This window comes from Bos indicus x Bos taurus, chromosome 25 (assembly GCF_003369695.1).
Source record: "Bos indicus x Bos taurus breed Angus x Brahman F1 hybrid chromosome 25, Bos_hybrid_MaternalHap_v2.0, whole genome shotgun sequence".
Lineage (NCBI taxonomy): Eukaryota > Metazoa > Chordata > Mammalia > Artiodactyla > Bovidae > Bos > Bos indicus x Bos taurus.
Genome location: NC_040100.1, coordinates 41758714 through 41782997, shown reverse-complemented (window position 1 = coordinate 41782997; position 24284 = coordinate 41758714). Strand labels below are relative to the sequence as shown.

General features: G+C 54.0%; 1 protein-coding gene and 1 long non-coding RNA gene across 3 annotated transcripts in view; one reads left to right on the top strand and one right to left on the bottom strand.

Annotated features, from left to right (window-relative positions):
• The window catches only part of LMF1 (lipase maturation factor 1), a 51704-nt gene extending 31776 nt beyond the window's left edge, over nucleotides 1-19928 (bottom strand). For both annotated transcript variants that reach the window (XM_027528128.1, XM_027528130.1), the window contains exons 1-3: nucleotides 19698-19928; nucleotides 13550-13859; nucleotides 9890-9900 (exon numbers count right to left, since the gene is read on the bottom strand). In XM_027528128.1, the coding sequence (XP_027383929.1) occupies nucleotides 9890-9900; nucleotides 13550-13859; nucleotides 19698-19890 (514 nt within the window). In that variant the 5' untranslated portion in view covers nucleotides 19891-19928. The remainder of the gene's footprint in view (nucleotides 1-9889; nucleotides 9901-13549; nucleotides 13860-19697) is intronic.
• A 5-nt stretch (nucleotides 19929-19933) lies between these two features.
• LOC113883935 lies at nucleotides 19934-23053 on the top strand. Its single transcript, XR_003508772.1, has 2 exons — nucleotides 19934-20742; nucleotides 22528-23053. It is a non-coding gene; the product is annotated as an uncharacterized LOC113883935 (long non-coding RNA).
• Nucleotides 23054-24284: the final 1231 nt, after the last annotated feature.

Sequence of the window (24284 nt, the reverse complement as noted above, 5' to 3'; positions counted from 1 at the left end):
CTGCCGACTGGGCTGCTGCTCAGGGGCTCTGCCTGCAGGGCTTCCACCCAGCGTTCCACCTGGGTCCAGCCCAAGACCCGGCCTTTGTGCAGAGCCCGAGGAGGCCCCCAAACTCCAGACACCTCACAGCAAGCGCAGCTGCTCCACGGACACTCAGGACACGAGGACTCGGGGCTCTCGACATGATGAGCAAGCGCACCACCAGCCCGGCTTCTGAGCCAGGTGCCTGGAGCCCCACTGAGACTCCTGTCTAGGGGGCTGCCCGCTGCTGCCAGTGACCGCTCAGAGGACCTGAGCCCCACGCCCCCTGCAGGCTTGGAGCGGAGACGCGCTCCAGCGGGCACCAGGCCGATGCGCTGTGGGGAGGGTTTTGGCACCCACCAAAGACCTACATCAGAGGTAGTGGGGGTGCAGGCCAGAGGGGGCTGGAGGAGCCCCTGGGGAGAGCAGTCCCTGCTGAGGCCCACGTGGGTCCATGGACACCACGCAGGTTTCACCCCTGAATCCGGTCTGTCTTCTGAATGCTCAAAAGACAGGCGTTGAGGCTGAAGCCAAATGGAAAACCGTGTCAACTGGACATGAACTGGAGACGAGCCAGCATCCCATGACGAGTGCAGAATCCTGGGTTAAGGAGGTGGCCCCTCCCCGGTAAGCAGAGGACATGGCCGCCAGGCCTGCTGGACGCACTGGGAGCTGCTCACGGGAGGAAACTGTGCCGGTGTCGGTCTCCGTTCAGCGGGTCCACCCGGACAAGAGCTGCTATTGTGACAGCAACAAAGCATGGCTTCCTAGTTTAAAATTGCTGTTTTAAAATATCAAAGCTTTCACAAAAGGAACTGGCACATAGTTGCTGACCCAGGCCGACCTAACAATGTCTCTCCCTGTTACCGTGCTGGCAGAGGGTAGGCTTGCCGACGCTGTGTTCCTCCCGCGCCCAATGACGGGGCGTGGGAGCCAGATGCTCCAGGGACGCACTCCGGACTCGGGCCGCAGTGGGCTCAGAGACAGGGCCTTCTCTGCGGGCCGCAGTGGGCTCACTGAGACTAAGGCCTTCGCTCGCTCCTCAGAGCCTTTCAGGCTCAGGACACAGGCATGTCCCTGGCACGGGAGCAGCGCCGGGGCGATGGGAATGAAGCCTGCCTGTTGGCCTCGCCTCAGGTGACGATCAGTGCTGAGGAAACAAGGACGAGGACCATCTCGCCAGCTGCTTTTAGCTGTTCTGTGCAAATGTGATCAAAAAAAGGGCTTCTTAAAAACGACCCTGACGATGCACTCCGGGACACCTCCGGGAGGAGGCGGTAGGGAGGTGTTGCGCCTCGGGCCTCATGCCAGCACAGTGAGGCTCCTGGCCCTAGACCACAAGGGCCCTGGGATGAACAGGGCAGCGAGTCATCAGTGGTACCTGCTCAGACAGAGCGTCCACCTGCCCACTACCCCAATCCAAGGCCTTGGAAGTCCCCACTCCAAATGGTAACACTGAGCAAGCAGAGCCTCTGTGGACTGAGGGGCACTGACAGGTTCTCACGTGTCACATTGGTAAGAAATAAACAGTGTTGGGAGGGGCCGAGCCGCTGTGCTGGCGAGTGTGGAAAAGCTGCTGAGTTTAGCATGATCAGAGATGAAAAGCAAAGCAAAGGAAGAGGCAGCCAGGGAGTGCCCTGGCCATCCAGTGATTAGGGTTCTGGGCTTTCACTGCCTGAGTTCACTCCCCAGTTGGGGAAATGAGATCCCACAAGCTGTGTGGATCCCGCCAATTAGAGAAAATTATTACACTTCACTATCAGCTTAGCACTCAACAATATTCACATAGTTGCAGCGTAAAGACCAAATATTAACTTAATGACACTTGTGATGGCTGACCTGAGATGGAGGAAGAGCGTTAGGGAGGTGGGAGAAAAACAGCGGGAAGTGCACGGAAGACGTCCAGAGGCGACACAGCAGAGGCACCGGACGGAAACACGACCGGATAACGGAAACACAACCAGATAATCACGACCGGATAAACCCAACAGAAACACGACGGGATAAACCCGACAGAAACCCGAAGGAAACACGACAGGAGAAACCCGACAGAAACCCGACGGAAACACGACCGGATAAACCCAAGAGAAACACGACCGGGTAAACCCAAGAGAAACACGACCGGGTAAACCCGACGGAAACACGACTGGATAAACCCAATGGAAACCCAAAAGGCAGAACTGCTTGGGGAGATGGAGTCACCCCGAGAAGACGATGGGGTGAGCGCAGGAAAACCACGGTGAGCTCTTTGTATTACAGGTTGTGTAATACGTCTTGAATTTCTAATCCCTTCACACACCTAACTTAAAGAATAATGAACAATCTTCAGGCCATGCTCTCTGGTTGCAGTGTAATAAAATCAGAAACTGACCAACCAGAGATAAGCTACAAAGCCTTAAGCGTTTGGAGTTTCTGACCCTCTTTAAACAGCACCTGGGCTAAAGAGGCAGTAACACCTGAAGGTTATGAAATTGCGTGTCTGTCCCTTGTCGGGGACACCGGGCCTCAGCCCACAGGGGCCCAGGACCAGTCACAGGGGGGTGACCACCCATCTCCACGCTTTCATTTCAGGTAAGAAGAGTGGACAAGTAATGAGTTAATCAACTCAAGATCTTAGAAAATACTAAATTCCTTCCTCCCAGAAGGAAGCGACCTATAAAAAGTAAAATTTAATGAGCCAAAACACATTTAAAAAAATCTGATAAATAAAACCAGTTCTTTGAAAGGAGCCACATGGCTACTGTGCAGTGGGAGGGCGGAGGGGCCACACAGGCTCTGGTCGTCACAGGACTGTCACGTGGGGCTGGGCTTGGGGGCAGGGGGAGGGCGGCTGGTCAGCAAGCAGACTGGGGCTGCAAGACCAGCCGCGGGCCTCTGGGAACCGGGTGCCGATGAGCCTGCCTCGACAGCCTGGGCGATGGCACCCAGGAGCCTTCTGCCCATTGCGATGCTCATCATCAGCTATACTGTGAACTGAAAAGGAAACACTGGCCCAACACCTACGCGACTGAATAAAAGTACGAGGCAATTTAGAAGATTCCAGACAAAAGCCCTCAAATTCAGGGTTTCTTCAGTATTCTAGAATTCTGCTTATTCTGTTTTAGAAACAAACGGGTAACGAGATGTAATGGGAGAAATTCAGAAAAACTAAAGCCTCAATAATTATGTAAACAAGAAAAAAGTCTTCAAAATATATTTTCTTCTCAGTTCCACTAAGTGACGGTCACCAGATTCTGCCAAGTGAGAAAAGAGAAAGGCGGGACCCGACATGGTCGTGCGGGGATGCCAACAAGCTGTGTCCACGCTTACAGAGTTGAGCGGGCTCCAGGTGAGGACGGAGGTCAGGCAGGTGCTGAACATGGGGTGGCGCCTTTGGTTCCCCCACCCCAGCCCCTCCCCTGGGCAGTGGGTCTCCTGCACTGTGCTCCCTGTGGCCGGGAGGGGACAGAGAGGAGACAGCAAGGCCCAGAGCAGCCTGAGGAGGCTCAGGCCAGAGGGGCAGGTGGCGCTGGGACCCCAGCGAGGGCCCCTTCCCGGCCACGCACGGTGAGGACACAGTGGCGCCTCCTGCCTCCCTCTGGGAACCACCAGCTCCTCTGGGTGCATGGCAGCCCCGAGTCACCTGACCTAGGCTCTCAGTCCTTTCCAAGGACACGACCAGACATGAGGCCAGAACCACACAGCCCAGCAGCACCCACATCTCTGGGAGGTCAGAGGGCTGGGACAAGGGAGGCAGGGCTCGCTGGAAGGGTGAGCTCATGGCAGGGTGTCCTCAACTGCCTCTGATCACGGGAATTTAATCACAAGAAACTGCTTTCTGGGACATGGGGCTGATGTGAGGGCCAGGCAAAGCTCGAGCTGGCTGGCAAGGGTCTGAAAACGCTTTGGTGGCCTTGCTGTGGCCGTAGCAGCTCTGAACTCGAGGCTGGCCAATCGCTTCCTGCAGGCAGGCTCCACTCCAGCACTGACGGGTTTTAATAAAAACTTCCAATTGGGCCAGTAAAGCCCTCATTAAGCTGTTTTTAAAGCATGAATTTAAGAGAGGTAAGGGTCACAGGGAGCCTTTAATTTGCAACAGCTGGCGGGAGGTGCCGCTGTCACAGGGAACGGGGGTCAAGCATCCAGGCCACTTAAACATGCGGCTGCCTGACCAGCCTGGAGGCAAACCTAACAGGCGGGGGCAAGGGCGGGCGCTGCTCTGCACCAGAGACCCGGCGGCAGGTGACCCAACTCAGCCGGCCTGCAGCCCAGGCTCCCTGCCAGACCCCTGCCAGCCCCGCTACGGCCTCCTGCACAGCCCACTCATGTTTATTTCAAACACTGTGGTTCACCACTTGAGGTGCCGCCTGGAGGATCCGCTGTGCTCTCGGCTCACGTGCACAACACGTGGCACAGCTCACGTGGGTCACCCCCACCGGCTCCGTTGGGGAAAACACGCCAGCTCAAACCTTCGTTCTCCAGTAAAGCCTGCTCTCCTATGCTGTGACCTACTACAACTTGATAAAATATGCCTTTGTAAACAAAGATGAAAACATTTTATCTTTCTCTACTTGATCCTGCCAGAATTCGCTTTCCAGCTGGCTCTCCTGTGGACTTCATGGTTTATTGCAACTGGATTTTAACTAGTTACACAAATCATTGTTTTGTCTCCAAATTGTTTGTGCTCCATGTCTCCCTGCTGCATGGTGGCTTTGTCAGGGGTGCTGGTGGCATTACTTGGATCCTGTTGTCTCTTAAGGCGCCCACTGTGTAGCCTGGACGCTACTGAGGATGGTTAAACATCTTGGGGAAACAGATCACATTTAGGATTCATGTAAAATAACTGTGATAGTGTGATTCCCAGGCATGGGAAGAAGCAACAAGGGAAAACATTTCCTGGATCATAGTGGTAAGTAATAAGATGGAGGATCCAGAGAATCTTTAATTATCAATGGGGCCTAATCCAGAAATTAGCAGCTGGAACAGCATATCAACAGGAACTTTCACCTGACGCAGGATGAGCCTCCAGTATCATGGGACAGAACTTGGTCATGTAATGTCTCCCAAATATTTGTCGAATTCCAGATTAAGAGGAGGAAACTGAGAAATGGAGTATTTCCTGCCAAATCAGTAAACAAAGGCTGTCACAGCCCTCACTGATTGCACCCCTTCGATGTGAGCTGGTGAGCCCCGAGGATACTCAGGATGTGGAAACTCGGGACACCAGCGCCAAGAGCTGAGGTGCCCATCAAGGAGTGATTCAGTGAGAGCAGACTCATGCGTCTTCCCACACACAGAGAAGCGCTGAACTCGGCATATCTGGTTTTCTTTAATTTACAATAATCTTTTGACATTCAGACAGCTCAGTTTAGTTGCTTAATTGTGTCCAACTCTTTGTGACCCCATGGACTGCAGCACGCCAGGCCTTCCTGTCCATCACCAACTCCTGGGGCTTACTCAAACTCATGTCCATTGAGTCGGTGATGCCATCCAACAATCTCATCCTCTGTCGTCCCCTTCTCCTCCCGCCTTCAATCTTTTCCAGCATCAGGGTCTTTTCTAAGGAATCAGTTCTTTGCATCAGGCGCCCAAAGTATTGGAGTTTCAGCTTCAGCATCAGTCCTTCAGGACTGATCTCCTTTAGGATGGACTGGTTTGATCTTGCAGGCCAAGGGACTCTCAAGAGTCTTCTCCAACTCCACAGTTCAAAAGCATCAATTCTTCAGCACTCAGCTTTCTTTATGGTTCAACTCTCACGTCCATACATGACCACTGGACAAACCATACCTTTGACTAGATGGACCTTTGTTAGCAAAGTTATGTCTCTGCTTTTTAATATGCTATCTAGGTTGGTCACAGCTTTTCTTCCAAGGAGCAAGTGTCTTTAATTTTACGGTTGCAGTTACCATCTGCAATGATTTTGAAGCCCCCAAAAATAAAGTCAGCCACTGTTTCCCCACCTTTTTGCCATGAAGTGATGGGACCAGATGCCATGATCTTCATTTTTTGAATGCTGAGTTTTAAGCCAACTTTTTCACTCTCCTCTTTCACTTTCATCAAGAGGCTGTTTAGTTCCTCTTCATTTTCTGCCATAAGGATGGTGTCATCTGCATATCTGAGGTTATTGATATTTCTCCCAGCAATCTTGATTCCAGCTTGTGCTTCCTCCAGCCCAGCGTTTCATATGATGTACTCTGCATGTAAGTTAAATAAGCAGGGTGACAATATACAGCCTTGATGTACTCTGTTCCCAATTTGGAACCAGTCCATTGTTTATGTCCGGTTCTAATTGTTGCTTTTTGACCTGCACACAAATTTCTCAAGAGACAGGTAAGGTGGTCTGGTATTCCCATCTCTTGAAGGATTTTCTACTGTTTGTGGTGATCCACACAGTCAAAGGCTTTGGTGTAGTCAATAAAGCAGAAATAGATGTTTTTCTGGAACTCTCTTGCTTTTTCTATGATCCAACAGATGTTGGCAATTTGATCTCTGGTTCCTCTGCCTTTTCTAAATCCAGCTTGAATGTCTGGAAGTTCTTGGTTCACATACTGCTGAAGCCTGGGTTGGAGAATTTTGAACATTACTTTGCTAGCAGGTAAGATGAGTACAATTGTGCGGTAGTTTGAACATTCTTTGGTGTTGCTTCTTTGGGATTGGAATGAAAACTGACCTTTTCCAGTCCTGTGGCCACTGCTGAGTTTTCCAAATTTGCTGGCATATTGAGTGCAGCACTGTCACGTCATCTTTTAGGATTTGAAATAGCTCAACTGGAATTCCATCACCTCCACTAGCTTTGTAGTGATGCTTCCTAAGGCCCACTTGACTTTGCATTTCAGGATGTCTAGCTCTAGGTGAGTGATCACACCATCGTGCTTATCTGGGTCGTGAATATCTTTTTTTGTACATTTCTTCTGTGTATTCTTGCCACTTCTTCTTAATATCTTCTGCTTCTGTTAGATCGATACCATTTCTGTCCTTTATTGAGCCTATCTTTGCATGAAATGTCCCCTTGGTATCTCTAATTTTCTTGAAGAGATCTCTAGTCTTTCGTATTCTATTGTTTTCCTTTATTTCTTTGCACTGATCACTAAGGAAGGCTTCCTTATCTCTCCTTGCTAGTCTTTGGAACTCTGCATTCAGATGGGTATTATCTTTCCTTTTCTCCTTTGCCTTTAGCTTCTCTCCTCTTCTCAGCTATACCATTGGCCCTTTGTTACAAAACTTCTACATAACCTGGCTACTGCCTCGGCCCCCTTGGAGGAGTCCTCTCAGAGTTACTAGAGATGCTGCCTCCTGGGCCTAAGTCCTAAAAACTCCCGCCTGATACAACATGACTCCCCACCTTCAGGCTGTGACCGTCCTTCAGGCCCACGTCTTCAGGTTTGTTAGTGTTTTCCTCAGGTGTGCCCACTCTGCAGCAGGCCTGTTTCTGTGGGCTGTGCATCTCCAGTAATCTGTCATGGTGTCAAACACCGTGTGTGGAGAAACAGCAGCTACTGAGGTAAAAAGTCACCCAGAAACGTGGCCCCTCCGTGGGCTGTGGCCTGCGCCACCACCCTGAGGACCACAGGCTGCCGGTGTCTCAGCACGGCTGCTGCACCGCCGGTTAGCTTACACTTGACTTCTGCTCCCTGTAAACTTCAGTCCTGTCCCTGCTTGTCCATCCTGCCCTTGTGGGTCCCCTGGATGGGCACTGAGTACTGGTGCTCTGGCTGCAAGTACACTTTCCTAGGGACACAACGTCCACCGTTAACTTCTCAAACCTACCTTCAGTTCACACCGAGTCACTCCACAGAGGAGGAGGGTCCTGCCCCCACCGTGTCTGTCACAGGCGTCCTCCTTGCAAGACACGTGCCTACTTTCGCTTTAAACCTTCCTGTACTTTATTTTTTACATCTGTTTATTTATCTGGTTGTGTCGGGGCTTAGTTGCGGCATGCAGGACCTGGGGTGCAGCACATGGACTCTAGTTGCAGTCAGTTCGGTTCAGCCACTCAGTCGTGTCTGACTCTTTGTGACCCCATGGACTGCAGCACGCCAGGCCTCCGTCCATCACGAACTCCTGGAGTTTGCTCAGACTCATGTCCATTGAGTCAGTGATGCCAACCAACCATCTCATCCTCTGTCGTCCCCTTCTCCTGCCTTCAGTCTCTGCAGCATCAGGGTCTTTTCCAGTGAGTCAGCCACGTCAAATGGCCAAAGGATTGGAGCTTCAGGCTCAGCATCAGTCCTTCCAGCTGCATGGGCTTCACTGCCCCAAGGCGTGTGGGATCTTAGTTTTCCAACCAGGAATCAAGCCCATGTCCCGTGCACTGGGACGTGGGTTCTTTACCCCTGGGCCACCAGAAAGCCCCTGTCCCGTGTTTTGGAGCAGGAGAGGAGGAAACGCAGGTTTCGTGTCCCGGCAGGTGGATGGTTCCCCTCCTGCCACCCTGCCCCTGGACTGCGCCTCCACAAATAGTGCCCCTCGGCCCCCTGCACCTGTGCCCCGAGGTGCAAGGCCCTGTGGGCTCCGTTCCTCCCCCCAAAGGCTGGGCTCTGCTCCTCAGTCCAGACCCCTGGGCTGGTGGCTCCTCCTCCTCCATTCATTCCTGACCCCACCCCCTGTATCCAGCCCTACCCGTGAGCTTTTATTCCAGACATTGTAGTTTTTTCCCCTGTGGCCCTAGTCCTTCATCCCCTTGTGCTCGGGATCCTGCTGTGGGTAAGGGTGTGACACCCCTGGGAGAGCACGTCTGTTGTTTCAACTGTGCGGGCAGCCCCTGGCAGTCCACCTGTACACGCGTGTGCAGGCCTGGGGTCAGCAGGACTGGCCCGAGCCCACAGGAGAATCTGTGGCTCCTCCACCGGCTCCCCCCGACCCCCAGCTCCTCCTGGATCCTCAGAGCCAAAGAGGACAGGCTTCCCTCAGAGAACCGTATGCCCACGCCAGCCTTCAAGAAGCACTCACACTCATGGAGACCCCACCCAAGTCTCCACCCTGACACCCCCGCCTCCATCCTCACCCGGGGCCTCTGTCCAGCACCAGCCCCGCCCCCACGGCCATTCTTCCCTTGGGAGCCCACTGGACAGAACCCAAAGGGAACCCACACAGAACCAAAGAGAGATGATGTGCACCACTTTGTGCCAGTAATGGCTGCGAGACAGTCCAGGAAGCCCATCTGCAGTCCCTGCTCGAGGCCACAAGCCCCAGGTCATTTGTCCTGCTCATCGCAGGTGGCCCTGCTCTGCTGGTGAGGGAGTGACCTTTGAGGAGTGAAGCTGAAGACACTGACCTCCGACAGAGGCCAGACAGAGACCATGACGGGGGTGGCCCTGGATGCTGAGGTGAGGCCAGCGCAGGAGGTCGCCCCCACCACCACCCAGCGTGGGAGGTCGCCGCCCCGCCGCCCCCCACCCAGTGCAGGCCTCAGAGCCACAGGGAGCCCCTGCTTCTGCTCCCAAGCTCAGAGGATTGGGGTCCAGACTGGCCGCACTCCCCAAGCCCTGCATTTCTGCCAGCTCGGGGGCCCGTGGGGTGGCGCTACCCACAAAGCACAGTGGGACCCGCAGTCTCCCGGCAGAAACCCAGGAAGACCCAAGCCTGTGGGGCCCCAGGAATCCTGCGCCTTCTGGGGTGTCCCCGTGCACGCCGGGGAGTGAGGGCCGGCCTGCAGGGCACCATGGCCCTTCAGTCACCAGCAGGAACGCCAGTGCCGACATCCTGGACGCCGGCTGGGTGCCCACAGCCAGCATGGGAGGCGTGATGGGCAGAGGCGTGAGGCGGCATCTGGCCTCATTTGGCGGAGACTGCGGGTGAGGACTCAGGCCCGAGGCAGCTGGTGCAGCCGCGGGAGACGAGACCCGTTGGCGTGAGCAGCCGACACCGGGATTATGTGACCGCCACTTACCAAAGGAGTACCTGAAAGACAAGAGGAGAAGAGCTGTCACCAAACAGCTTCAAATTAATGCATCGCTTTACCTGCTAAAGAAAGACTGACCCACTGTCTCCAAACAGAACAGGCACAGGTTGCAGAGGTCAGAGGTCACATTACTGAGCCACAAGGAAGAAGGGCCCTCAGGTGGCAGAGCAAAGCGGAAGCCAGGGGGAGAGCGGTCTTCAGAGGTCTGAGTGGAGGTGAACCTGAGGAAAATCTGCACTCAAGTGTCTGAGTGGGGGGCTCGGTGAGGCGCACCTGCCCTGGGCGTCTGAGTGCAGGTGAGGTGAGGGGAGACCTGCCCTTGTTTACTGAACCTGGGGCACACCTTAGGTTCCCAGGTAACCGTCACTGACAGGAGTTTCTTACTGGCCCCACCGCACAGTCGCACTGCAGGCCTATGCCCACAGCAGGGCATGAGTAAGTCTGTTTGGAAAAGTACATGTAACGCTCTTCACCCCTGAACAACCTGGAGCCAGGCGGGCTGATGCTTCTGCAGTGGAGTGGTTTTTCTTAGAGGTTTGGTGAAAAGCCTGTGTAGATGGGGCTCAGGCAATTCTGATCCCCGTTCAAAGGTCACCTGCGCTTGGTTTCACTGCAGTGATCTCCTTCAAGCACTGTGAAAATGTCCTACCCCGGAATCGTTCATTTCAAATGACACCACGTTACGCTGAGCACAGATTATTAGAAAAGCAGCCCTAAGGGGAGCACGTGTCAGACATGCCTTCCCTGAGGGAGTTGGGGCCCTGGGGAGCACACACGTGTGTGACCCCAGGTCATGGGAGGGAGCCCCACAATGTAACGTGAGTGGACCCAGGATACTCCTCACACCATGAATCCTCTCCCCAGGTCAACACAACGCCAGCACGCGGACCCCGGGATAAAGGGCACAACTGCCTGGCTCAGCGAGTGCCCGTGAGTGAGGACCAGGCACTGGCCTTGGCTGCACCACGGACAAGCCACATGCCTGCTCGGTGGTGGCAGCCAGACGCGGAGGCCACAGGTGTCCCCAGCCGTGTGAGGCACAGACAGGACACGGAGAGCGGTGCCGAGGGTGAGTGGGGACGCAGGCTGAGGAAACGTTTTAGAGGTAGATGGTGGCTGTTCTTGCATAAGTTAACTAGTTACATTTTGTGGTATGTAAATAGAGATGCTTTAGGACAAACATTTGTTCAATGAAGTATTGACACGTGAAAGGACAGGGAGTCCGAGATTTGCAAGCCCCCAGGGAGGGGAGGGCAGGTCCGAGGGGCCCCCGAGCGCCTGTTTCCTACACCAGGCACCTTCCCCCGGAGAAGGTAGGACGCAGACCCCATCAGCCTGGCAACCAGACACGCGGTGAGGCCAGGGGCCCTTCCTCACGGAGTTGGGGTGCTCATCCATCCAGCCCGAGAGAGGCGGGCTTCCCACAGGGAACACCGCTTGGAGGAGGAAGACAGGAAACGGCTTGAGCTCTCTGATGAGCAGGAGCCTTAGTTTCCACAGTAAACCCTTTACAACGGCCAGTCACACGCTGCCTGATGGAAGAAGTAAATTCTTCCAATAAGTGACCTTGGTGAGCAGAGGAGAAGAAGGGGCTGACTGTCCGAACCTCACGGAGTGGACGCTGCCGGTGTCTCTCAGAACCAGCTGGAGGAGCCTGGGAGCTGACAGGGCAGCTGGCCAGCCCGGCCCCCGCCCACAGCCTGGCCACAAGAGCAGCGTCCCTCAGTGGACTCGATGACAGGCCTCTGCTGAGGGCGTTAGGAAATGCCTTTTCGTATCTGCGCCTATTCTGAATTTTAAATCTCAAGGCTGCCTGATACAAGATTTTTAAATAGGTAGTTACATCTAATTATGTGAAAAGCTAAAAGGTATTCATTAGACTTTTACAGCTTTTATTGTATTTTTAACAGCCGGAACTTATGTTAGAAGAGGTAGCCATTCACAGAACCAGTTTGGGGGATGGTCTATTGTTCTGGTTTTTAAAGAAACTCAGGTGCACCCTATTCTAAGAGATTCAGATTTTGCTCCCAAATGGTTTGTGTGAGCGCCTCACCTCCAACTGTCTGCTAGAGACAACACTGCCACCACCACCAAGGGTGGCCCACAGTTCACTGACCACTCATTTCCACGGGCAGGAAGGCAGAGAACTGAGGTGGGGGAGCCCCCCGCCCCCGCTTCTGTGTGCATAGCCCTCGGCCTCGAGTCACCCAGAGGCCTTTGCGCCAGGTGATTGGAACACTGAACCGGGTTCCTGGAGATGTTTCACTTTGTAGGAGGGCATCAGGGATAAATATTTTATCTGCTCTCCCCTGGCTGGTGGCAGGGGGCGAGGAGGGGCAGCGTTGAATCTGCGTAATTCTTCCTGCCTGTTGCAGAGGAGCATTTCTCCACTCGGGAAGCAGGTGGACGGGAATTTCTAACAAAGCAGGTTCTTTCAGGCTGAGCCTATGAGCGCCCCTGAAGACAGCTGAACAGAAGCAGCGCTGGACGGGAAGGCCAGAGGAGCTAAAGCAGTGGCCTGGCCATGCAGCCAGTGGGTGACGGCCCCTCCTCCCCAAGCTAAGGAACACAGGAGCCACCATGGCACAGAAGGCCACGTCCAGTGCCGTCAGCGGGAGCAGAGAAGGCCCATGTCACGTCCGATGACCACGGGCAGTGGGGAGCCACCATTCCCGCAAGGCCTGGGGTGTCCCCATGGGCACAGGGCCCCCCTGCACAGCCATGCGGTGGGGATGGCACTGCACTGCTGCCCAGACCTTGAAAAACCATAGCATCAAATCCACTTCTCCAAATCAAATCCGTCTATACCAGGGCCGCGGGCAGGAGAGCCTGGACATCTTGGAGTCTTAGGCCAAGATAAAGTTTTCCTCCTTAGCGACCACGATGCAGGGGTCCCTCAGCACCTCTGTGGCCCTTGGGCATCAGCTCCCGGCCCTTTGAAGTCGATCCTCTGTCCCTTCTGCCAGAGGCAAGTGCCAAGGCGGCTTCCTCTGCAGGAAGGGACTCCCGGAGCGCCCAACCTCGCTCCAAGTTTCCAGAGATAATCCTTTCTTCCTTGTGGGGGCCGGGAAGGTGGAGAGGGGGGAGGGCGGCCACACGCCGCCTTAAGCACAACAAAGAAGCCCTTCAGGATTCCTGCCATGGCCAAGCACAGATAACAGAACCAGAAACCCAGCCTCTGGGGGAGCTGACACTAACCGAGGAGCCTGGGGCCAAAGGGACAACTCGGGCTTCCCGTGCATCTGAGCAGGACAGTGCCGGGCCGGTCAGTCCCTGCGAGTCACTTGCAGCAGCAGTCCCTGAGCTCTGGCTCTGTGTCTCTTCAGTGTCCCTGATCCCCAGGACACTCAACTCCCCCCATCGCACAGTCCCCCAGCACAGGAGGCGGGCAGCATGGTCTCAGGTGCGGCCGTGATACTCCCAACAGAATCAAAGTTACTCCCGAAGCAGGAGGCTCCTGGGTTTGGGCTGAATGCAACCAGCAGTGCCCCCAAAGCCTAAGAAAACGGGTGGTCTTTTCTGAACTCATATAAGAAGACAGTTTGCTCACTCGCTCCCGCTGCCAGGAGGCCTTGCTAGGCTCAGCATAATGCCCCTGGGGCCCCGAGTCACCGTGCCCCATCCCAGGTGCCCCATCCGCCCTCTTACCAGATCTGTCCCACGTTGACCAGGGACATGTAGAGGACCCAGAGTGCAGCCATGAGGACCATATTGGCGCAACCGGAGACCAGGATGAACGAGGAGATGCCCAGCCCGAGGAGAGCCAGGGCGTCCAGGTTGGCATCCATGTGAGACCAGTCCAGCAGCCAGAGGATGGTGGGGGCGTAGCTCAGGGCATCCCAGCTGACTCGCCCTCCGAAGTGCCGCTGCACGCTCTGCAGGTACGCCCTGCAGGGCAGCAGTCCCCTGTCTCCGATCAGCTGCTTGTTCTGATGGAAGGCCACCAAGAATGCCACAACTGGAAGGAAGAGAAGACAGAGCAGTGTGAGCAGGAGCACAGCCGTCTGTGGACACTTCCCGGACGTGCGGGGCCCGGCCACGGGAGGAGACTGGGCAGGGTCTGAGCAGCAGTTTGGAATCAAAGTGTGGACTCGAGGAGTCTGAGTGTTTCACAAGTCTCTGGGGAGAAAGTAGAAGATCCGACCCGGAAAAGTCACAGGGCACAGGTATAGGCACACACCTGTGTGCTGCTCCTGCGTGTGCACGGTGTGTGTGTGCATATACAGCACACACGCGGCTCTAGGAAGTATGTGACCGGCTACACAAAATGGTTAGGTAACCATCCCAGAGGGAACTTTGCTTAAAGAAAATTTACAATAAAACACTTATGTCAGAAACGTCGAAAGGCCTCAAATCTAAACTTCTACTTTAAGAAATCAGAAAAAAGAGCAGATTACATATAAAACAAGCATCAGAAAAGATATTTTAAAAAAGAGGTGACATCAATGAAATTGAAAACAGGAAAAAGAAAACCAAACCATCAAAATCTTATCCTTCTTCGATAAGATGAATATAATTGATAGAAGTCTAGTCAGAATAACCAAGAAAATGAGAGAAGACACCAATATCAGGGATGAAAAAAGGGACACTGCTAGAGATTTCACAGACAAAAAGATAATACAGGAATACTGCAAATCTAAGATCATAAATTTGATGACTTAGATGAAACAGACCAATTACTTGAAATACATAAACTACCAAAACTCACAAAAGAAGAAATAAAGATAATACATCACAACCAACCAATTTCATCTCAGAAATGCAAGGCTGGTTCAACTCTCAAAGAACAACCAATGCAATCACCATACTAACAAGCTAAATAAGAAGACCATATGATAGTATCAATAGACACACAAAAAGTACATGAAAGAATTTATTCATTCACGATAAAAAAATTTTTTAGCAAACTAGGAATAGAAGGATACTTCATCAATCTGTAAATGGTGGCTACAAAAAACCTACACCCAAGTTCATACTTAGAGATTAATGGCAATACTTTTCCCTGAAGCCTTGAAACAAAGCAAGACTCTCTCTTCTCTCATTACTCCAGTAACACTGCATAGGATATTCTAGCCAGGGCAATGAGGCAAGTATAAAAAATAAGAGCTATATAGATTAGAAAGGAAGGAAGGAAACTATTTCTATTAATACACTGCCTCTGTAGAAAATCCCCCAAAATCAACCAAAATTGAAAAGAAGAAAAAAAAGCCCTCATAGCACTAATAAGTGAGTTTATGAAAGTCACAGAATACAAGATTGACAAACAAAAGTCAACTGTATTACTATATACCAACAATGAACTATTGTAATCTGAATTTTTAAAAAATTACAACAATCACCAAACACAGGGTCTAGACTAAAAACACTGACAAAATATACACAGAATCTGTATGTGGAAAACTACAAAACATAATGAAAGCAATCTAAGGAGATCAAAATAAATACAAAGATTCATTGTGTTCATGAATTGGAAGAGTCAGCATCATTAAAAAGTCATTTCTCCCCAATTTGATCTATAGATTCAACGCAATCTCAATCAAAACATCCAGTAAAGTTTTCCGTAGACACGACAAGCTGATTCTGAAATGTGTATGTAAAAGTAAAGGAACTAGAATAGGCAAAATAATTCTGATAATGAACAAAGTTCAAGGCCTTATTTTACTCAACTTCAAAACTTACTACAGAGCTATGGTCATCAAGACAGTGTGGTATTAGCCAAAGTATAGATACATAAATAATGGAAGAGAGTCTAGAACCCAGAAGTAGACCTACCCAAAGATAGTCAACTGACTTTTGACAAGGATGCAAAGACAGTTTAATGGAGAAAGACAGTCTTTCCAATAGGTGGTGCTGGAATAACTGGCCATCATATGCAAAAAAAAAAAAAATGAACCTTGATATATAACTCACATCTTATACAAAAATTTATTCAAAAAGGACCAGAGACTTAAGTGTAAAACATAATAGTATAGAACTTCCAAAAGAAAATATAGAAGAAAATGGATGTGACTTGGGTTTTGCAATACGTTTTTAGATAAGAACAATCAAACCATGATCCATGAAAGAAAAAGCCAGTAAACTCTATCAAATGAGAAAGTTTTGCTCTGTAAAACATATTTTTAAAAGAATGAAAAGACAAGTTGCAGATTAGGAAACATATCTGTAGCTCACATATCTGATGAAAGACTTGCATCCAGAATACTCAAAGTGCCATTAAAACTCAACAAGAAAACAGACAACCCAGGTTTTCAAAGGGCAAAAGATCTGAGCAGACGCTGAAAGTCATCTGCTTCACACAGAGGATCCACAGATGGCAAATAAACACATGAAAAGATGCTCAATATCATTTGTTGTTGGGGAAACGCCAATTAAAACCACAATGCAATATCATCACACACCTATCATAACAGCCAAAATCCGAGAAACTGAAAATACCAAATGCTCCAGAGGATTCAGAACAAGGGGAACTCTCATTCCCTGCTGGTGGGACACACACGGTACGGTCACTCTAGAGGACAGTTTGGCAGTTTCTCATAAAGTTAAACACAGATTTACCATGGAACCCAGCAATTATACTCTTAGGTATTCACCCAAGTGAACTGAAAACTTAGATTTACACAAAGGCCTACATGTTCATAATTGCTAAAACTGGAAACATAGATGTCCCTCAGTGTTGGAATATGTAAACAAAGTGTGGTGCATCAGGGAGCATCAGTGGAATGTTGATTCACTCAACAGCATGGGAGGACCTCCAGGCCGTGTTGCTGAGTAAAGGAAGCAGACCCAAAGGCTCCTGGGAAAGGCGGACCCCGGGGCCGAACACGGTCAGAGCGCGCCAGGCGCTGGTGTGGGGAGCAGTCGGTGACGCGCCCGGAGGACTCTGAAGGGATGGCACTGTTCTGTCTAGTCCTGGGGTGATGGACTACTATGCATCTGTCAAAACCCATAAAACTGTACATCACAAAACAGGAACCTTATCTAAACTATCAAAACAACCTAGACAGGACCCCAGGGGATGCCAGGCTAGAGTGCAGACCAGGACACGTGAGTGCAACTCTGCTGCTGACGTACAACACGGCCACGCAGATGCAGCATGGAAGGCGGGAGGGAGGGCTGGCCTAATTAACTTCGGAAATCGTTTTGAGTAAAAACTATGAAATGTAAGGTCAAAGACAAAGGGCTCCGTAGAGAAACACTGGAGTCTTAAGTGGGGGTAGGCTCAGACGTGAGACTCCTGCCCAAGTTCTGGATGAACTCCTCTGGCCCCGCCCAGGCTGCAGACTCCAGGCCCGTGTCTGTGCAGACACCCCCAGTGGGCCCAACACGCACCCTGTGGGAACCACCAACCTGCTGCGACCCCCCAGCTCAGGCCAGAGCCTGAAGCTAAATGAGGATCCAGTGGAGAAGCTGAGCTCCTCCCCGGCCCCAGTAGGGCTCTCCCCAGACCCACAGCCTGTCCAGTCTCCAGAGGACCCCAGATGAGCCCAGCCTGAAGGGCGTCCATCAAACACAGGGCCAGGCCCGCTCAGTACATCAAGGTCATGAAGAGCGGGGAAGCCCAGAGATGCTGCAGCCCTGAGGGGACAGAGGAGCCGTGACGGTGTCGCGGTGCGGGGACCCGACGGGAAGGGGCGCTGGGGGGAGGCTGGGTCGAGGCCGTGGCTTGGTCACCCGTGTTTCCAGTGTGAGTGTGACAGATGCCACGAGGGTGAGCGGACGCCTCAAGAAGCCGCTAGGGGCTCGGGGTCCAGGGAATTGCTTGGTGGTGACAGCTTTTCTGTAAACGTGAGGCGTCCCCACACCTGAGGTGTAGATGCCGTCCTGGCTTGTGAGGAGCTCTGGCCCCTGTGTGGGCGCGTGTGGTGGTCGGGGACAGCTCTGCGGGTCCCAGCCTAGTTCCTGTGCCCAGGCTGCAGCAGCTGGACAAGGAAAACAGCAAGCTGAGGTCCTGCATGCCCTGCCTGAAGGCCAACATCGAGTGCCTGGAGGTGGGCTGCCCGCCGGCTCCCCGCGCTCCTCCCGGGGTACTTGCGGGCCGCCGGGACCTGAGACAGGGCTGCCAAGAAGGCGGAGCTGCCAGGTCGGCAATGGGCCTGTGGGGGGCATGGCTGGCCACGGGGTGTACCTGCCAGCAGGAGCAGACTGGTGACCCGGGAGCCAGGACAGGCGTGGCCCTCCCTTTGCTGGAAGGTGTGAGGCGCTGCCCGGTTCCTGGGGCTTAGATTAGGGGCCTTGCAGGTGGGCAGTCTCTGACCTGAGTGTCACACCCAGGGGCTGGGGTGCGGGGTGCGGGGGGGAGGACACAGGTGGAAAAGGGTCTTGTGGTGGCACAGAGCAATGACAGAGACTGAAAACAGTCAAGGGAAATTTATGGAGCAGGAGCCGCTCCCAGAAGACAGAGGCCAGAGGTGTTACACACCATCCCCACTGCAGGAGCCCCCAGGGAGATGCACAGACAGGCAGGACAACGGCACTAAGAACCCCGTCACGTGTGCAGAGGGCGCGGAAGCTTAAGGCCCATCACTCAGCCTCCTGGTGGGTTACACTCAACACCAGGTAGAAGGTGTGGACCCCACGGCCTTGTGGGAAGTTCCTGGGACTTAAGTTATGCTGAGGTTGCTGGCAGTCCCCAGGAGACCTGCAGCCTCCAGAAGAGACCAACCCAGGACGCTGCCTACTTGCCAGCCGTCTCAGCCAGGGACCCTCGTCGCCGAAGATGGTAAACTGGTTCCTTAAGGCGGCTGACAAACTCCAATCCTACTCCACATAGTGAGAAAAGGTAGGTGGAGAAAAATTTCATACACCAAAGCAACTCACTCTGTGCTCAGCGCCAGGCTTAAACTATCTGCCTGACCCAGCGGTTCAGAACGGTTTCCTTCTGAACTGAACTGAGGGTCCTCGCGAGATCAAAGCCAGCCGGGCTGGTTCTATAAGCCGCGCTCTCTGCTCGAGGCGCTAGCGGGCTTTTCCCACTGTTAACGGCGCCAGGTCTATTAAAGCCTCGCAGATTAACATTGTCTTGACTTCATCTTTCCCTAAGTGACAGCTCAAACGTTTAGAATGCCTGTTTAATCCCGTGGAGGATAGAGCATAGCAGCAAGAACTATTTTTTGCAGTAACTTAGAGCACTGGAGAACAGACGAGAGTCGTGGCTGAGTTGCCGCCCCTCCCCTCCCCGGACCGGGGCCCCGGGTGCCCACTCCGGGTTGGCAGAAGGTCGCCGGGCAGAGAGCGGCACGCGCGCCCCCTTCGAAGTCGTGTGCGGAAGCGACTCAGAAATGACGCGGGGACGCCCGGTGCCCAGTGCCCTCTGGACCCGCTGGGACCAGGCTGCCCACGGGCCCAGGCCACTCTGCCGGTGGCCGCCCCCAGCCCTGCCGGCCCCGCGCTGCCACGTTCGTTCGAGAAGCTGTTTGGCGTCGGGTGCCACTGCTGGTCTCGGGGGTTTGCGCCCCTCCGCGCGTGGGGGCCGGGGCGGGGCACGCACACACGCTGGGGGTCTCCGGGCGCCCAGTCGTACTCTGGGGGGCGGCCCGGTGGGCGAGGCCGGCGCGGGGCGCGCGGCTCTCCACCTGCTCACGCCTGGCTCGGGCCGCGCCCCGCAGGTGAACCCGCACTTGCTGCCCCGGCACCAAAGCTGCGGGGCCGCAGTCACCGCCTCACCGGCTCTGGTCAGCGCGGGATCGGCCGGGGAACCCCGGGACTCGGCCGCGAACACGCTTCAGGGGCGCCCTGGGCGTGGCGGACGGGGCGCGCGCGGAGGGGCCACACTAGGGGCCTGGCCCAGCGGACTCACAATAAACGAAAGCGAGGGCCCTCAGGAGCACGATCCTGGTCAGCCAGAAAGTGCCCGCGCGGAGGCGGGCCGGGCGGCCCTTGAGGTCGCGCCCCTGCCCCGGCGGAGCCTCGGGCTCCGGGTCCCCAGCCCCAGCCTTGCGTCTCCTCAGCGACTCCCTGGGCGCCGCCATCGCTGGGCCAGCACGGCGCATGCGCCGGGGCGCCGCGAGCCCCGCCCCGCCGCGAGGCCCCGCCCACACCTGAGGCCAGGCCTGCCGGCCGGGGGCGAGCTCCTGGCCTGTTGCCGCGCGCTCCGCTAGGCCCCGCCGCATAAGCGCGTGGGAGCCTGTACAGCCGCGCCCCCGCCCCACCCGCCCGTTCATTTACTGCCTCGGCCACCGTTGCAGGGGCTTCCTGGGCACTCCCCTGCCTAGGCGCCCGCCCTCCGGGACCCTCACGGTAGAGAGGGCGGAAAGGCACTTAAGAAGCAGAAATGCAACGTGAAAGAGGTGATTGGAAAGCACGAATCTGACCGCAGGCCTGGTCCGCGTCCACAGTGGCTGAGATGTGGGCATCGGGAGGCCGCCGGTGGGTCCTGCGCTTCCTCAGCGGGCCCTGGCTGTGTGCGGACGACTGGAGCAGCCGCTGCGCCCCAGGGCTCCAGGGGTGTGTACAGGTACCGCACAGGTGTCTCCTGCCCAGCGCCCCATCTCTGCTGCCTGAGGAGGGCGCTGGGGGGACCCTGACAGAACTAGTGAGGGACAGTGCGGGCTGCGTCTGGCCCTAAATCTCAGACCCTCCAGCTTCCTTGCCCTCCCCCTGGCCCCAAGCCCACAGCTCTGCACTGGACAGCAAAGCCCCCTTAGGCAGTCAGCGCTCCTTCTGGCCCTCCAGCCACAAGGGACAGTGGTGGGCTGAGGATTCAGAGGAAGGAAGAACTTACTGACGAATGAATGACCCAAGCATCACCCCAGTGAGGACACCAGCAATGCTACCTTCTGAGGACACAGGAGAGGTGCCTCTGAGCAGGTGGAGTCGCAGGCATTCCTCAGAGCAAACAAGAGGTGTGCGAAAGGGCAGGCATAGAGCCTTTGGGGTTACTGGGTGAACTGTGGAGCACCTGAAAGGAAATGATTGAGACAGGTGTGGGTTTTTCTTATTCATTTGCTAGAGCTCTTTATGTATTAAACATACTCTTTAGGGCTTCCCTGGTAGCCCAGATGGTAAAGAATCTGCCTGCAATGCAGGAGGCCTTGGTTTGATCCCTGGGTTGGAAAGATGCTCTGGAGAAGAGAATGGCAACCCACTCCAGTATTCTTGCCTGGAGAATTCCATGGACAGAGGAACCTGGCGGGCTACTGTCCATGGGGTCACAAAGAGTCGGACACAAGTGAGTGACTAACACACACACACACACATATTGCTTGAGATTTTATTTTAGACTATCTTTCCATTCCAAAGTGGAAGTAGAACAGTGTCCTCAATTTCTAAACAGATCAAAGTCCATGAGGTATAGCTCTCATTGTAACTAATTATTCCCTGAGCATATGCAGCAGTTTTGTGTTGCTCACTGAGAATTCAAAGGTAAATATGAAACAGCTCTTGATCTTGAAAGAATTCACAGTCTAGCCGGGGAGGGACAACCACCTTGTCATACCATGTGAAATGCCCCCAACACATGCCCAGACGAGTGTGTGGTGAATTTTGTCAAGAAAGATCCTCTTCTTCTATGTATGTTACAAATGTTCATTCTGGGTTTTTTGTCTTGTTCCTAATGTTTGGTGTGTTACCAATAGTTATGTGGTCAAATGACCAGTTTTCCTGGCTTGTTTAATTCTATCTTCACCACCTGTCATGTGGACTCCATGAGGAGAGGGGCTGCCTCTGAACAGAGGCTCTCCCAGATAGGCTTGATCAGCAACTTCTGGACCCCCCGCCCCAGCCTCCGCTGTTGCTGTTGGTAGCATTTTGAGTGAAGGAACTGAACTGGGCTTCCCTGGTGGCTCAGTGATAAAGAATCCACATGCAATGCAGGAGACTCGGGTTCAATCCCTGGGTTGGGAAGATGTCCTGAAGAAGGAGATGGTTACCCACTCCAGTGTTCTTGCCTGGAGAATTCCACGGACAGAGGGGCTACAGCCCATGGAGTCGCAAAGAGTTGGACACGACGGAATGACTGAGCGTCCATACACACATGCTTCTTACAGTGTGTGTTTTTCTTTTAAAATGCTCCCTTTTCTTTTCCATGAAAAGCCCTCCCTTCAGACCTCGTCTGTAGAGTAGCACCTCTAAGAGTTCTGACAGAGGTGCAAACACCCGCAACGTGGAGAGCCCCCAGCAGACAAGCGTGTGCCCAAGGACCTGGTCAGGCCTTGCTTCCAGGTCCTTCCACAGGAACCCACATGCCGCACTTCCCCCATCCTGCCTTGTCACCCCCCGCAGTGGGCCATGAGCCCACGCAGCCATCTGGGGGGAGCGAGGGAGAGTCCAGCGCCCCTGGCCCAAGCCTGCCTGAGCATCCCTGGGTCCTCACTGAGCGCTCCGAGCAGTGGGAGCAGCGCAGGGGCCGGGGGCGAGGAGGGCTGCGCTGCTGCAAGGTGGGACCCCGGGCGCTGCCTTTCAGGTGGGGATGGAGCCACAAAGGGCCCTTTGTCCTCAGCCTCCCCTGGCCGGCGCTGCATTGTCCCCCCCCCTCAGAAGGGCACAATGGGACATTGTGCAGAGCAGAAAAGGGCCCCTTGTCCAGCCTCCAGCTCCCGGGGCTCTGGGCTCCCTCCTCGGGTCTGCCCAGGGTGGGCGAGGCCACCAGAGAGGGCTTCTTGGAGCTCATGTTCTCATGTCCCCTCCAGGGTCCTCCTTCCTGAGCTGACCACAGAGGTCCAGTCCATCTGAGAGTCTAGAACCTCCATGGGAATGAACGCTGACGAGCAGGACCTGGCCATAGAAAGGCCAGCCAGAAACTCAAGTTCTTGGCTGTTTCAACCTGCATTTAATAAAATATGCACTGGTGTATTATTTAGCCATAAAACAAGAGATAGGTACTGATGTATCTACAACATAGATGGATCCTGAAATGTGTGCAGTGAGAGAATTCAGACACATAAAGCCACGTATTATACGAGTCCATTTACATGAAACATCCAGAGTTAAGTCCATCCACAGAGACAGAAAGTGGACCAGTGGCCCCAGGGAGTGAGGTGGGGGGTGAGACTGCTCACAGGGGCAGGGTTTCCTTGTGGGATGAAGGAAACACTCTATAGAGAGGTGGTGCAGAACATGGCGAGTGTACGAAATGCTACTGAATTGTACGCCTAAACATACTTACTTCTACGCTATGTGGGTTTCACCAAAATAAAAAAAAGATATCTGCTCTGGTCCTAGTTTCAGAATCACTTAAAAAGGCACTGCTTTACCAGTCACAATAGGTCTTGTCATTTATACTAAACTTACATCTTGATCTATATTGCTGTTATTGAGTCGCTCAGTTGTGTCCGACTCTTTGTGACCCCATGGACTGTAGCATACTAGGCCTCCCTGTCCATCACCAACTCCTAGAGCTTGCTCAAACTCATGTCCATTGAGTCAGTGATGCCATCCAATCATCTCGTCCTCTGTTGTGCCCTTCTCCTCCTGCCTTCAATCTTCCCCAGGGTCAGGGTCTTTTCCAATGAGCTGGCTCTTCACATCAGGTGGCCAAAGTGTGGGGAGTGGCTAACAGTTGTAAAATAATCTTAGATATTATTGTGCCCCACAAGGGTAACCCACTCATAAACAAACCTTTTTCTGCAACCCTGAGCCACAGGGCTGTGGGCCTGGTGCTGGATGGCGCTCTGAGGTGCCTTCTCTGGCTCCCCAGCTCACGCCTGCACGAGTATTGGTGGAGCTGCCAACTAGCCAACGCCAGGGCCTGGAGAGGCTCCTGAACCCACATTTACAAGCAGATTACTGTATGAAAATAAGTCAAAAAGATACGAGAAAGGCCAGAGGTGCTGAGAAGAGGCCTGACTGCCCTCTCGGCTGGTTGCAGGAAGATCCGGAGCCGACCCCACCTAGACAGAACCAGAAAGGGCCCAGAAAGAAGGGGAGGAGAGAACAGGGGCCCCCTGAGAAGAGCCATCAGCTTGAGATAGGCTGGGGTCCTGGGAACCCCGGGGTGGGCCCGGAGCTGGGGCGCACGGCTCATGGCTGGCGGTGCTCCCAGCAGCTGCGGGGCGGTCCACGGAGGAAGGGCCACGTCGGCACCTCGTCCAGCTGTCCCCGGGCACCCGGGCCGAGCAGCCCCCACTGCATCAGGGCACCTGTCCCCGACGTGCCTTTGCAGCTGTCTCTGGCACCCACAAGAACCCAGCTTGCGCCCGAATCTAATCGTGCACCCTTCATTTACCCCAATTTTTCATGTCTTGACATCTGCTGACGGGAGGGGCAGGACCTGCTGGCGCTAACATCTGTCACTGTCTTCTGGAGGTGGTCAGTGTGCACCAGCTCCACTCTGTCCAGCAGCCAAAAGCCCCTGGTGAGGCTGGCAGGTGCGGGAGGGGGTGGACGAGCAGGTGCGGGCCATTTGTGGTTGTTCTGGAACGGTGACTCACGGGCGGCTGTTCTGCTT